The sequence below is a fragment of the Melanotaenia boesemani genome, chromosome 8, assembly GCF_017639745.1.
Source record: "Melanotaenia boesemani isolate fMelBoe1 chromosome 8, fMelBoe1.pri, whole genome shotgun sequence".
Classification (NCBI taxonomy): domain Eukaryota; kingdom Metazoa; phylum Chordata; class Actinopteri; order Atheriniformes; family Melanotaeniidae; genus Melanotaenia; species Melanotaenia boesemani.
The window spans coordinates 37,136,955-37,151,319 of NC_055689.1; the positions used below are offsets into that span (position 1 = coordinate 37,136,955).

General features: G+C 46.3%; 1 protein-coding gene across 2 annotated transcripts; it reads left to right on the plus strand.

The window, feature by feature from the left end:
* Positions 1-197: 197 nt before the first annotated feature.
* On the plus strand, positions 198-11,756 carry si:ch1073-184j22.1 (erythroferrone). 2 transcript variants are annotated; one of them, XM_041992652.1, is made up of 8 exons: positions 198-772; positions 2,034-2,150; positions 4,943-5,057; positions 7,684-7,811; positions 7,892-8,003; positions 9,584-9,665; positions 9,816-9,894; positions 10,018-10,582. In XM_041992652.1, exons 1-8 carry the CDS (start codon positions 587-589, stop codon positions 10,060-10,062), a joined length of 864 nt encoding a protein of 287 aa, XP_041848586.1. In that variant the 5' UTR covers positions 198-586; the 3' UTR covers positions 10,063-10,582. The 2 variants fall into 2 exon arrangements, with proteins under 2 accessions (XP_041848586.1, XP_041848585.1); XM_041992651.1 differs by lacking the exon at positions 10,018-10,582 and adding an exon at positions 10,611-11,756 and having other exon boundaries at positions 200-772.
* The last annotated feature ends 2,609 nt before the right edge of the window (positions 11,757-14,365 follow it).

The following is a 14,365-nucleotide window of genomic DNA, read 5'->3' on the forward strand; positions in this document are numbered from 1 at the left end:
ACCAAGATTTCAGTTTTTATGTTTCTGTCAACTCCACATGAAACACACACAAGAGGAGAAGGAGGAGGAGGAGGAGGAAGGCATGGAAAGAAATGAGAAAACAACGTCTGCAGGCAGAGAAAGACAAAAGATGAGAGATAAAACAGACAGAGGTCAGAGGACTGCAGACAGACTTCAGATCTGCTGGAGATAGGAGGAGAAACAGGAGGAGGAGCTGAAGAAGAGGAGGAGGAGTCAGGGAGTCGGATAAAAAATCGAGCCAGCACAACAGAAACATCCAGTCAGAGGAGGAGGACTGAGGAAAGCAGCTCTGCTGAAAGACGAGAGTGGGATTTAGCAAAAGGAGGAGGAGGAGCAGAGAGTTTCCTCATTCCGACTGAAAGCTCCTTTTATATCCGACTCAATGGAAAATCCACACAACAGATGATGATGTGGAGCTGCTGCTGACAAAGCCCTCACAGAAACCAGAAGAAGAAGCTCAGAGGGCCGAGGTCCAGGTGGTTCAGAAAGGAGCTGACTCCCACAGGTGCATCATGGGAAAGCATACCTGAACAGCTTCTTCTGGTTCCACCTCCACCAACCCAGCATGCTGGTCAGGTTAATCCCAAAAAGGAGCTCTCCAAGAGGAGCAGGAGGGCTGATGATGATGATGATGATGATGATGGTGGTGGTGGTGGTGGTAGGGGCACAGACAGCAAATCTGGACAAGCTGGAGAGCGAGGAGAGTCTGGAGATCCTGGAGGAGGATGCAGTCGACAGCACCAAAATGTTGGTAAGAACCAGAAACTCTTCTGTCAGACTTTAATGTTTCTGATCTGGTTCTGATCCGGTTCCGATCCATCCTCTGGGTAGCTTTATTCTCCATCCCAGTGTGAACCCTTGGAAGAAGCTTTCTGGTATTTCTTTCAAAAGTCTTAAGGAATAGTTCTCCGGGATCCTTAAAGGACTTTCCAGGAACAGTTCTGCAGGAACCTTGAAGGACTTTCCAGGAGCAGTTCTCCAGGAACCTTGAAGGACTTTCCACAAAACTCTTCTTTCGATCTTTCTACCTTTTGTTCTGTTCTCTGTCCAGATCATCCCACACTTCTTCTGGGGAGGATCCATCCGTACATCAGACCCATTAAGGTCCAGGTTCTGGGGAGGATCCGTCCCTCCATCAGACCTGTTTCCACTGATCTTCAGTCCAGTTCTTGTGTCATGTGACCTACATCAGCCTGTTTCCCTTTCTTAAGAACGGCTTCCTGACAGCTACGTTTCCATGGAGACAATTTCTGATGAGGCTTCAGCCAACAGTAGATGGATCAACTACAGGTCCAGATGCATTGCTCAGGTCCTGGTTCAGGTCTTTGCTGGATTTCTTCCTGTTTCTTCAGGACATCCCTTTCAGATCTGCTGTAGATAGCTTTTAGTCCCAACTCTTCTTCTTTTGTCCTCCACGTGTCCAGTTTCTGCCTCCATGCTGAGATAAGGAAGCGGGACTTTGGGAATCATTTGTTGCTGCTAAAATCCTGTTTTCTGTCTGCCAGGCTGTCTGGTCTTTGCTGGTTTCACAGATTTTATTATGATTTAGATTATATGTCTTTGTAACAAAAAACCTAAAGATCCAGTTTAAACCGGTTCTAAGGACTAGAAGTACCAGAACTGAACTGGAATTGGTTCGATAACAGTACTGGACTGGAACTGGTCCGGTACCAGAACTGGTCCGGTAGCAGGACTGGACTGAAAATAAGAGAAAAGGCAGAAAATGTCCAAATAAAAACTTTGAAAGTCTCAAAGCTGGAGAACTATTGATCAACGCCATTTTAAAGATAACAGTCAGAGAGGAACATGTGAGAACTGGACCAGGACTCTGGATCCGGACTCTGTGTACGTTTCTTCTGCTCCAACTGTCCAATGACAAATCAGTACTGACTGATGACGAACCGGCTGCAGGCCAGAAACTGGGACTGATGTTGTAACTGACTGATTCATCGAGAATACTCTGGCCTGCAGACATGATGAAAACCTAAACTGGTCTGGTTTCTGTCCCCTAGGACCCAACGTCCTCTGATGTGTCTCAAGTGTCCCCTCACAGCTCCTGGTTGATCTTCACAAAGAACTCCAACAAGGGGGACAACAGGAGAACCAAAGGCACCAGGAGAACCTCCAAGGTCGGTCAGTCCTGATGAAATCCCAGAATGAGAACAGAACCAATAAATGAACCAGATGTCAGTTTACATCAGTTTCCATTCAACACTGCATCCACCATTTTTTATTGATCCATGACTCATTGATGATTCTGCTGTATCTGATGTCCATGTAATGGCTAAACTGGTTTTGCTTTCATCTGACTGAATTGCTTTTTTCTGTAGTGAATACTCACACACTTTAATTTCCTGTTTGGATTGGAATTGAATTGGATGCTTACATTCCCACGTGATGACAGAAGAGAAAAATGTTGCTTAAAGTCATATTTATTGATTCTTTCTAAGCCCAAATAGGCAGAAGAGAATAAGTTAGGTCTAGGTGTTCCTCAAGGCTCCGTGTTGGTCCTATTTCTGATGTCACCTCAGAGTGGACCGAACCTTCAGTAACACCTGGGCCACACTCACGGGTTTGGTCCTGGTTGGTGTTTTCTTCAAAGCACTCTGGTTTGTGCAGGTCAGTGGATTAAGTACTGTAATGAGATCACTGTTGGAGAAAATTATCCTCTTCTTCACACTTACCTTCAAGTGAAACAATGAACACTAGTCACCTAACAAGACCTCAGGTGAGTCACGACTCCAACAAGACCTCAGGTAAGACATGACTCCAACAAGACCTCAGGTGAGACACGACTCCAACAAGACCTCAAGTGAAACACGACTCCAACAAGACCTCAGGTAAGACACGACTCCAACAAGACCTCAGGTAAGACGCGACTCCAACAAGACCTCAGGTGAGTCAGGACTCCAACAAGACCTCAGGTGAGTCACGACTCCACCAAGACCTCAGGTGAAACACGACTCCAACAAGACCTCAGGTGAGTCACGACTCCAACAAGACCTCAGGTAAGACACGACTCCAACAAGACCTCAGGTGAGTCACAACTCCAACAAGACCTCAGGTGAGTCACAACTCCAACAAGACCTCAGATGAAACACGACTCCAACAAGACCTCAGGTAAGACACGACTCCAACAAGACCTCAGGTGAGACACGACTCCAACAAGACCTCAGGTGAGACACTACTCCAACAAGACCTCAGGTGAGACACGACTCCAACAAGACCTCAGGTGAGACACGTCTCCAACAGGACCTTAGGTGAGTCACGACTCCAACAAGACCTCAGGTGAGACACGACTCCAACAAGACCTCAGGTGAGACACGACTCCAACAAGACCTCAGGTGAGACACGACTCCAACAAGACCTCAGGTGAGACACGTCTCCAACAGGACCTTAGGTGAGTCACGACTCCAACAAGACCTCAAGTGATTCGCGACTCCAACAAGACCTCAGGTGAGACGCGACTCCAACAAGACCTTAGGTGAGTCACGACTACAACAAGATCTCAGGTGAGTTGTGACTCCAACAAGACCTCAGGTGAGTCATGACTAACGATGCCTCAGGTAAGTTTGCAACTTCATCAAGGTGTGCTCAGGTGTTGCAGCTCTAAGAAGGCCGCAGGTGGGTCGGGACTGTAACTCCATGTGCACCCACTCCGACTGCGCCATGGTTTCGTTCCGACCTCCCTGGCGGGTCAGTTCACAGGGGAACGTGTCAAGATCACGAAATCACAGAAGAATCTTGTGAATCTCCCCCTCCAAGATAAACATCTCATTGTCCATTAAAAAAAAAAAAAAACACCGAGACACCCCGATCGATTATTGATGTAATTTTTACACAGTTCAGCAGGGCAAATCTGCACAGGGGCTTTTATTTAGAAAATTACAGGAAGCTTTTACACTGCTCCAGTGTCTGATTTCCTGTCTGACCCTATCTGAACAACTGAGTTTGACATGTTTTAGACACGTGTGCTATCGAAAATATACTCAGCACGTATGTTTTAGTGGAGAGCAGCAACAAGGCGCTTCTTGATGCTTCAGACAGGCACCGCGGCGCCCGGCGGGAACCAAACCGTTGACTAAAACAGCCACGAACAGCTGCGAAGGCCACAGAGCAGCCGCAACACGGTGTACATGCATCTGGTAGAAATTAGCCTTAACACTACAAGCGAGTCGCAGCTCTAAAGGCCCAATTTATGCTCCCTTACATATATAAACAGTAAGGTCTGTTTCAAACGTTGTTGTATGTCGCTGTCCTCATACTTTCATGCATGTTTTGTGTTGCCATGGTTGTCGAGTCAATTCCTCTACTAGTATGTTAATTTCAAAGTTTATTCCCACGAGCCGACGTCAGTTTCAGACACCATTTGGAGGCGAAAATGGACCAGTATGAAGTTGTTTTCAGCTGCCCAACACGCCCTAAAACCCTTGCATATCCTTTCTTCAAGAGCTCACGCAATTTCTACAGTCACTGTGTTCGTCTTCATTCTTCTTCTGCTTATTTGTTCCCTTCTTGATTCGCTTCTTCTTCTCTGGTTTGTTTCTTTTTCTGGTCACATGGCATCTATTCTGCTCAGCACTGCCCCCCATTCACTCTACCTAAACTGGGTCAGTTTATCTTTGTGTTTACATCCCATAAATTAAGCAAAGATGCTTAATTTATGGTTTGCTGGTTCTCTAATGGCCCCCTGGTGGAATCCTCCAGTAACAACAAAACATAATAAGATCAATTATGCTGATAATGGAGTTTTAAGAATGAGACCGGGACTCATCATGAAGTTCTCCATGGACACACTGATGTATAAACACTAAACAAACTGAAACAGAGACGCTATGGCTCCACGTCCTGTTTTACCACATTTACCATTATTCATAGATTCACAGTCACCAAACTCTACACACTGTTTGTGTGCCTGCAGCACGGCCTTCCAGGACCCCCTGGCCCTCCAGGACCCCCAGGGCCCCCAGGTCCACCTGCACCCCTGCTACCCCAACAACAGGAGCTCATCCAGGAGCTGCAACTCAAGCTGAGAGGTGAGAAGTCACAGAGATGAAACCTGAGGAACCTTCAAGAACTTTATCAGAAACTTTCACATCCTTCCTCCTGCTTCATTGTGTTCTCTGTACATAGGTTATATAAATACTGCACTGTGTGTGTGTGTTCATGTATGTGTGTGTGTGTGGAGGCAGCCTGTCTGAGTCCTTAATAGGGGTAATTTTGTGGAGCGTGGATATGACTTGGCTCTGCAGCAGGATTCCTGGCATTCCTGCTGACTGATGGTGTGTCTTTGTTCCCTTCTCTGTGTGTTTGCTCATTCATGCATGTTCTTCATTTCCCTCCATCAGTTTCTTCTGTTTCTGGATAAAATAAATCCCATGAACAGTGTGATGACAACCAGACCTAAAAACTCCACACTTTTCCAGATTCTTCTGGAGATGTTTGATGTTCCATGTATTCCATGGCTCTGATTTAGATCAGACGTGAAGTTTTAGTTTCAGAGCAGCACCCAGCCTTACTCTTCTGGGATATGGGTGGTATCTTTACCTCTTTCTGTTTCACGTCAACCACATATGTTTATGAAACATATCTGAAGAGAAACATTCAAGAGATGAACATTAATCCTGCTGTTGTCTGCATTCACGTGACATCACATTAACAGGAAGTGGTGGTCTGGTGGTCAACCAGCTTGTGGTTGACCAGGGGCTGTGCTAGAGGCTCTTTCAGGGTTCCTCCCGAAGTCTTAAAAAGGGAGAACAATCTAGATGGATGGATGGATGGTGGATGGATGGATGGATGGATGATGGATGGATGGATGGTAGATGGATGGATGGTGGATGGATGGATGAATGGATGGATGGATGGTAGATGGATGGTTGAATGATGGGTCGATGGATGGATGGATGGATGGATGGATGGATGGATGGATGGATGAATGGATGGATGGATGGATGATAGATGGATGGATGGATGGATGGATGGATGGATGAATGATGGGTGGATGGATGGATGATGGATGGATGGATGGATGGATGGATGGATGGATGGTAGATGGATGGATGAATGATGGGTGGATGGATGGATGATGGATGGATGGATGGATGGATGGATGGATGGTAGATGGATGGATGGATGATGGATGGATGGATGGTAGATGGATGGATGGATGGATGATGGTAGCTGGATGGATGGATGATGGATGGATGGATGGATGGATGGATGGATGGATGGATGGATGGATGGATGGATGGATGGTAGATGGATGGATGGATGAATGGATGGATGGATGGATGGATGGATGAATGGATGGATGGTAGATGGATGGATGGATGGTGGATGGATGGATGGATGGATGGTAGATGGATGGATGGTAGATGGATGGTAGATGGATGGATGGATGGATGGATGATGGATGGATGGATGGATGGATGGATGGATGGATGGATGGATGGATAGTAGATGGATGGATGGATGGTAGATGGATGGATGGATGATGGATGGATGGATGGTGGATGGATGGATGGATGGTAGATGGATGGATGGATGGATGGATGATGGATGGATGGATGGATGGATGGATGGATGGATGGTAGATGGATGGATGGATGATGGATGGATGGATGGATGGATGGATGGATGGATGGATGGATGGATAGTAGATGGATGGATGGATAGTAGATGGATGGATGGATGGTAGATGGATGGATGATGGATGGATGGATGATTAGGCAGTGTTTTTCAGTTATTTGGTTTTGTTCCATCTGATATTTTACGGAGGCTTTTGATGCATAGCTTCATTAGCTGTGAATCGTTTGTTTTACATAAAGTTTGCAGAGTTTTAATGTGGCAGATGACGGCGCTGCTCAGTGGAGTCTGATACGTATTCAGTCATTTCAGTTGTGTTTGGGGATGTAAAAAAGGTTCCTATAGCCTTGTATTTTTACTCCAGTCAGGATTTTGATCTGATTACTTGTGTCCATATAAGCATGGCTACTGGCTCACATTTTTCAGAACTTCACTTATTTTGGGTTTCATTGACCACCATTGTGTTCACGGGGAGCAGGTGAACCAGCAGAGGTCACATGACTGAATTGTAGTAATGCAGGAAGATACTGAAGGACAAAAGCTGAAAAGAGCTCCACAGCTAGCTTTGTTGGTTCTGCAGCTGTTGCTAACAGTGTTAGCTGTGTTAATAATGCTACCTTTACAAATGGAGCTAACAGTACTAGCCATGCTAACAAGCTAACGGGCCGTTCTCTCTGGTGAAGTCTTCTGACAAACGTTTTTGTACATCAGTGGAATCTTCTTTATTTTAAGTTTCCACTTGTTTCCCTTTCATGTCTTCAGCATGTGAGTTTTAAAAATCTGAAATGGAAATTTTACTGCCTGCAGGTCCAGATTTAACATGTCTCAGATGTGACACAAACATTTCACTTGTTTCTGACTGAATTACCCACAATTCATAGCAACATGTTCCAACTATACCGGCTGTCGGCGATGAAGGTCTGGCATGTGTTTACGTCTGAACTGAGAGGGCAGCATGCCAACACACACACACACATACACACACACACTCCGTAATTTTCCTCATGAAGTCAAATTTTCCTCACTCTCTGCCTCCCACCCATCTTTTTCTGTCCATCCTCTTCCTCTTCCTCTCAGACATGGTGAGTGGAGTGTGTTTGCAGTGTGATCATCCTCCTCGCGTCTCCACCTCCTTCTTCAGTCGCCTCCTGCATGCCGTCTCCATCCCACGCCGTAGCCTGCTGGAGCTGCAGTCATTCAGCAAGGTAACAAACACGTCTGAAATGAAGATAAGCTGATGATGATGCAGACTCCAGCAGGGGTTGTGATGGTTCTGTTGTTTCAGCTGTCGGACTCGGAGCGGAGCCTCCAGAGGGGCCACAGCTTCAACAGCAGCACCGGCCGCTACATGGCACCCGTCTCTGGCTTCTACCAGCTGACCGCCAGCCTCCTGATAGGTCGGTTCAAATCAATTCACTTACATCACTACATGTTCAATTAAGTTCATTTCAATTCAACTCAGCTATGTTGCACCAACAACAAGATCTTAAGTCACTTTTACAGACACAGTCCAATTCAATCCAGTTCATTATAGTCCAATTATAAGTTAAAACAAATCCATCACATGATCAACAATAGACCAGTTTATAATAACAGTTCATAAAAATTACTTAAGAAAACCAGTGGGTTGCATCCAATCTTTAATCCTCCATCCTGAGCTGCACCAGGACATAGTACAGAGAAAAACCTCCATCAGAACCAGGACCGGGAAGGAAAACCTCCATCACAACCAAGAAGAACGGCCATCTTCCTGGAGAGGACAGGAACAAGATCAACCAACAGCAAAACTATGATCCAGGGATTCCTGCTGAGGAAGAAGTAGAGAAACACAAATGAATGAAAAGCATCAGATATTTCTACATGGAGAGTAAAGAGAGGAGCCCAGTGCATCATGGGACATCCCCCAGCAGAGAGGAGCCCAGTGCATCATGGGACATCAACCAGCAGCTCCTAAAGCCAAACTGGGAGTTGGTTCATGAAGAGGGGTCTGATAACTGAAGGTTCTACCTCTCATTCTACTTCAGAACCTCTGGAAACCTACAGTATACCTGCAGTCTGAGTGAAGCTCTGATGGGAACATCTGGAACTCTGAGATCTTAAAGATCCAGTGGATCTTGGTCGTTAAGAGGTTTAAATGTGAGGAGAAGAATCTGAGAACTAAGAACATCTTGAAAATTTAAAATGAGTTACAACTAAACATGGAGTTTTAACTTTAACTTGTCAGACAGATTGAATGGTTCAGGATTCAGTTTCAACTCTGCTGAAGTTTCAGGACATTTGGTCGTCAAGACATTAAGAACAAAGTTTTACAGGTGGCCTCACGCCTGAGAACCTGACAGGTGACCTCACGCCTGAGAACCTGACAGGTGACCTCACGCCTGAGAACCTGACAAGTGGCCTCACGCCTGAGAACCTGACAGGTGGCCTCACGCCTGAGAACCTGACAAGTGGCCTCACGCCTGAGAACCTGACAGGTGGCCTCACGCCTGAGAACCTGACAGGTGGCCTCACGCCTGAGAACCTGACAGGTGGCTTCACGCCTGAGAACCTGACAGGTGGCTTCACGCCTGGGAACCTGACAGGTGGCTTCACACCTGGGAACCTGACAGGTGGCTTCACGCCTGAGAACCTGACAGGTGGCTTCACGCCTGAGAACCTGACAGGTGGCTTCACGCCTGGGAACCTGACAGGTGGCTTCACGCCTGGGAACCTGACAGGTGGCCTCACTCCTGAGAACCTGACAGGTGGCCTCACGCCTGAGAACCTGACAGGTGGCCTCACGCCTGAGAACCTGACAGGTGGCTTCACGCCTGGGAACCTGACAGGTGGCCTCACTCCTGAGAACCTGACAGGTGGCTTCACATCTGGGAACCTGACAGGTGGCCTCACGCCTGAGAACCTGACAGGTGGCCTCACGCCTGAGAACCTGACAGGTGATGTCACGCCTGACAAACGTGTGTATGTGTGTGTATTTCAGAATCAGGTGACAGAGTTCAGGTACGTCTCAGAGACAGCGTGAGAGCAGCGATCTGCATAGAGTCTCTCTGCCAGAGTAACCTGTAAGTACCTCCATGTTTGTTTGTTTGTTTGGTAAAATCAGTTAAAATATGGAAGTGAACTGTCAGAAATTTGATGTGTTCTAAACCATGTGGAAACAAACCAGTTCAATTGGGATTAAATCTGTGTGTGTGTGTGTGTGTGTACGTTAGCTCCATAGAGTCAGTGATGGGTGTGGCAGCAGCTGGAGGAACCTTCAGCATCCTGCTGACAGGAACTCTCTACCTGCAGGTAAGACACACCTGTTTGTGTGACCTGAATTTAGTTACTAAATTGTATGTGAAACACAGACATCCGACAAAATGGTTGGAACTCTGCAGCTGCTGATTGGACAAAGCATCTGTCCATCAACAGATCAACAGGCTGAAATTTCTCCTCCGACTGCCAGATCTGGACTAAACCGGTCCAGGTTCTAGTGGTCTGGACAGGAAGTTCTACCTGCCATTCACCCGACGGAACAGGAAGTTCTACCTGCCGTTCACCTGACAGAACAGGAAGTCCTACCTGCCATTCACCCGACGGAACAGGAAGTCCTACCTGTCGGCCACCTGACGGAACAGGAAGTCCTACCTGTTGGCCACCTGACGGAACAGGAAGTTCTACCTGCCATTCACCTGACGGAACAGGAAGTCCTACCTGTCGGCCACCCGACAGAACAGAAAGTCCTACCTGCCATTCACCCGACGGAACAGGAAGTCCTACCTGCCGGCCACCCGACGGAACAGGAAGTCCTACCTGCCGGCCACCCGACGGAACAGGAAGATATACCTGCCATTCACCTGACGGAACAGGAAGTCCTACCTGCCGTTCACCTGACGGAACAGGAAGTCCTACCTGCCGGCCACCCGGCGGAACAGGAAGTTCTAGGATCAGATTTTGTTTTGTTTGGACTGTTTCTTAATAAAAACATGATTCTGGATGTAAAGTCGTGCTTGTTTGTGTTTCAGGCTGGGGAGTACGTGTCGGTGTTCCTGGACAATGCGACTGGTTCAGCCATCAGTATCCTGCAGGATTCAGTATTCTCTGGAATACTGTTGGGAATCTGATATCAGCCAATCTGCTCCTGAACCTGAAAACTGATGCTGCTTCTTGAAAGGGCGCGAACATGAAATCAGATTGGATGATGAACAAAACATTAGCCTGGAAACATATAAAGGATAACATTGCAGGAAAACATTGTGAGCCTTCTGAATTGGGTTAGATCGGACATCCACAGAAAACCAGGACCCATGAGGACCTCAGTTTTACAGCAAAGTTAATGTATATAAGAAGGTTTTGGGGAAACAGGATGATCTGTAGAAAACCTCTGCATCTTTCCTACCAAACCAACTTTAATATAATAACATTGTGGAGATATAGTAATGCCTAATTTATAAGCTGAAACATGTCTAATGTTTAATCTGAATGTGTTGAGGAAACCCGGTGGTCAAATGTCACCACTACATCTCGGGGTTATTTCTCCTTTTTTTAAACTACTTTCCTCCAACATGCTGAGAATGTTGTGATCATCTTTATGCTGATGACACTGGTTTTTACCTTCAAACTCTTCGGTCTGACCAGTGTTTGGTCTGTGTTCATTTTAAAGTCGGACAGGAAGAGGACAAACAAGGATTTTACTGCCTCTTGATCCCATGTGATCCAACTGTTTGATGACGATAAGGATTTCCAGAATCTCATCAACTCATATTTTATTCCCAGTAGAAGATCAACAACATGTCAGAGGATGAAAAGGAGACTTTTCACCATGTGATGGAAAATGTGAGCTGATAGTGAATCTGATGCAGCAACACGTCTGGAAAAATGTTAAAATGTTCTTCTGAATCATTCTGCTGTTAGTGAAGAGATTTCTGCTTTTATTGTTGAGAACGATGTGATGAGTTACGTTACCATACAGTCATTTAGCTGACACTTTTATCCGAAGTGACTTACAGTGGTTGGGCAGCAGCATTCAGGGTCTGGGAGGTTTTAATGTCCACCCCTGTGGGATCTGAACTGGTCTCCGGCATGGGGTTGTATATCCATCCTCTTTCCTCCTTCATATTTATTCTCTTTAAGTTGTGAACATTTCTGATAATAAAAGCTTTTTACTCCTGGTCTGTTTCTGGTTCGTCATGATGAACGAAGGACGGAGGTTGAAGGTCAGAAACCGATGCAGTGCTGATTTACAAATGAAAAAGGAAATCTGTTGGGAAAACCTTCACAGAACATCCAGGTCTGTGAGGAAGAAAGTTTTAATCGTTTATCCATAGAATTGATTTTACCTCTGGTTGACTGCAAGGACGGAGATAACGATCAGATATTTACCATCTGTTTCGGTCAGGCAGTAAAAAAACTGGAACGTTCTTCAGTCTTTGGGTCAAATTCTTGGCTGTAATCCTCATCCCAGTCCAGACTTGTGGCTGTAACATTTAGATATGTGGTTAATGATGGAAGTTCATTTCCATCGTGAAAACAGGAAAATGTGTCAACATAAGTTGTGAGTTAAATGATTAAAACGTGTCGGGTCCTGACTCCCTCATATGCAGCAGTTTAGGTTTCTCATCTAGATCTTCGTTATGGGCCGAAACTCCGGTGGTTCTCAGGGTGGAGGTGTCTACAGATTCAGCAGCTTCAGTCAACAACAGGATCAGAGAAGCTGGAGCCGAAGCCGAGTCTGTTCACCACGAAACCTGCCGCTGCGAAGCCACACACACCCTCTGCCACAGTAACACACAAACGGCTGTGAAAGCAGCGTTGTATTTGGAGGAGGTGAGATCATCACACTCATAAAGTGGCGCCGTGTGTTTGGCATCAGGCCACGAAGACACGCATGCCCACGTACGAAGTGTGAACAGAGACACGCCGGCCTGCTGACTCACACACACTGAACCACACACACTCAGACATGTGAGCAGACTTGCAGACGACAACAACACAGTCCAAGAGAAATTTAACAGGAAAAACATGTAAGTCACACAGAGAGACAGAAAGTCCCAACCGCAAGCACATGTTCAGACGCTGAGTTGTAGGAAACCAAAGGAGTCTGCAGGAGTCCGAAGGAGTCTGCAGGAGTCCAAAGGAGTCTGAAGGAGTTTGCAGGAGTCTGCAGAAGTCTGCAGGAGTCCGCAGGAGTCTGAAGGAGTCTGCAGGATTAGTTGTGCTGGGGGGAGATAGCTTTAGCACTCATGTGGGCAATAATTGTGAGACCTGGAGGGGTATGATTGGGGGAATGGCCCCCAATCTAAATCGGAGTGGTGTTTTGTTGTTGGACTTCTGTGCTCATCGTGGATTGTCCATAACGAACACCTTGTTCAGGCATAAAAGTGTTCACGTGCACTTGGCACCAGGAAACTCTGGACCGCAGTTTGAGTCTCATCCCCTAAACACACCCCAGCACCTCCCCCTTTAGACTCCTACACCCCTCCTGCTGCCGGGCAATACCCAGATCCTGGGGCAGCAACCAGGGGCCTCATTTCTAAAGCTGGCATAGGAACAAAAACCAACGTAGGAACAAAAACCAGCGTAGGGACAAAAACCAGCGTAGGGACAAAAACCAGTGTAGGAACAAAAACCGGCGTAGGGACAAAAACCAGCGTAGGAACAAAAACCAGCATAGGGACAAAAACCAGCGTAGGGACAAAAACCAACGTAGGAACAAAAACCAGCGTAGGGACAAAAACCAGCGTAGGGACAAAAACCAACGTAGGAACAAAAACCAGCGTAGGGACAAAAACCAGCGTAGGGACAAAAACCGGCGTAGAAACAAAAACCAGCGTAGGGACAAAAACCAGCATAGGGACAAAAACCGGCATAGGGACAAAAACCGGGGTAGGGACAAAAACCAGCGTAGGGACAAAAACCAGCGTAGGGACAAAAACCAACGTAGGAACAAAAACCAGCGTAGGGACAAAAACCAGCGTAGGGACAAAAACCAGCGTAGGGACAAAAACCGGCGTAGGGACAAAAACCAGCGTAGGGACAAAAACCAGCGTAGGGACAAAAACCAGCGTAGGGACAAAAACCAGCGTACGCCAAATATAGGCAACTTTTGGGATTTACAAAAACCAAACTTGACGGGAAAATGTTCCTTCCTCCACAGCAACTCTGACTCGGGCGTAAGCACAAAATCTAGAGAAACAGGAAACGGTGACACCAACGGTTCAGAATAAAACCAAGAAATGATGTGAAATGTGAGATATTTACACACAATCCACTATTACCTTTATCATATTAATAAGAAGCTCAACCACTAAAACATGTTCTGTCGTTGTGAAACAAAACTTCATGTTATAAAACCATCCAGATAAATAAGGAGCCAGTCTGCTGCCAGCATGTAGCAGCCAGTGTGGAAAGTAGCTTTGGTCCTTCAGTCCAGCAGAGCGGGACCAGACTGGAGGCTGGAGGTCCAGAAGTGATGCTACGCTAACGAAACACACAAGAGGAGGATTTCCTTTATTAATTCTTACAAAATGTTTTTATTCTTGTCCTAATTTCTGTCCACACGTCTTTATTTCCTGCAACTCCTTGTCCACCTGGTTAATAGCGTGATGGTGTCCCTCTGCACCGCCCACCCAGCTGGAGCCCCGCCCACGCAGCTGGAACACCCGGGAACTAGAAATAAATATTATTTAACACTAAATAAACTGCTACCAATCTGAGATGTATCTGTACATGTTTATTTTATACATAAAACAAAAGACTAAATTCCCAGCGTCGGTCACAG

Excerpts from the sequence above, each read along its gene's own strand:
- si:ch1073-184j22.1 (XM_041992651.1), top strand. The coding sequence starts at position 587 with ATGCTGGTCAGGTTAATCCCAAAAAGGAGCTCTCCAAGAGGAGCAGGA. Across the intron at positions 773-2,033 it reads TCGACAGCACCAAAATGTTG|GACCCAACGTCCTCTGATGT; the intron begins GTAAGAACCAGA and ends TCTGTCCCCTAG. Across the intron at positions 5,058-7,683 it reads GCTGCAACTCAAGCTGAGAG|ACATGGTGAGTGGAGTGTGT; the intron begins GTGAGAAGTCAC and ends TCTTCCTCTCAG.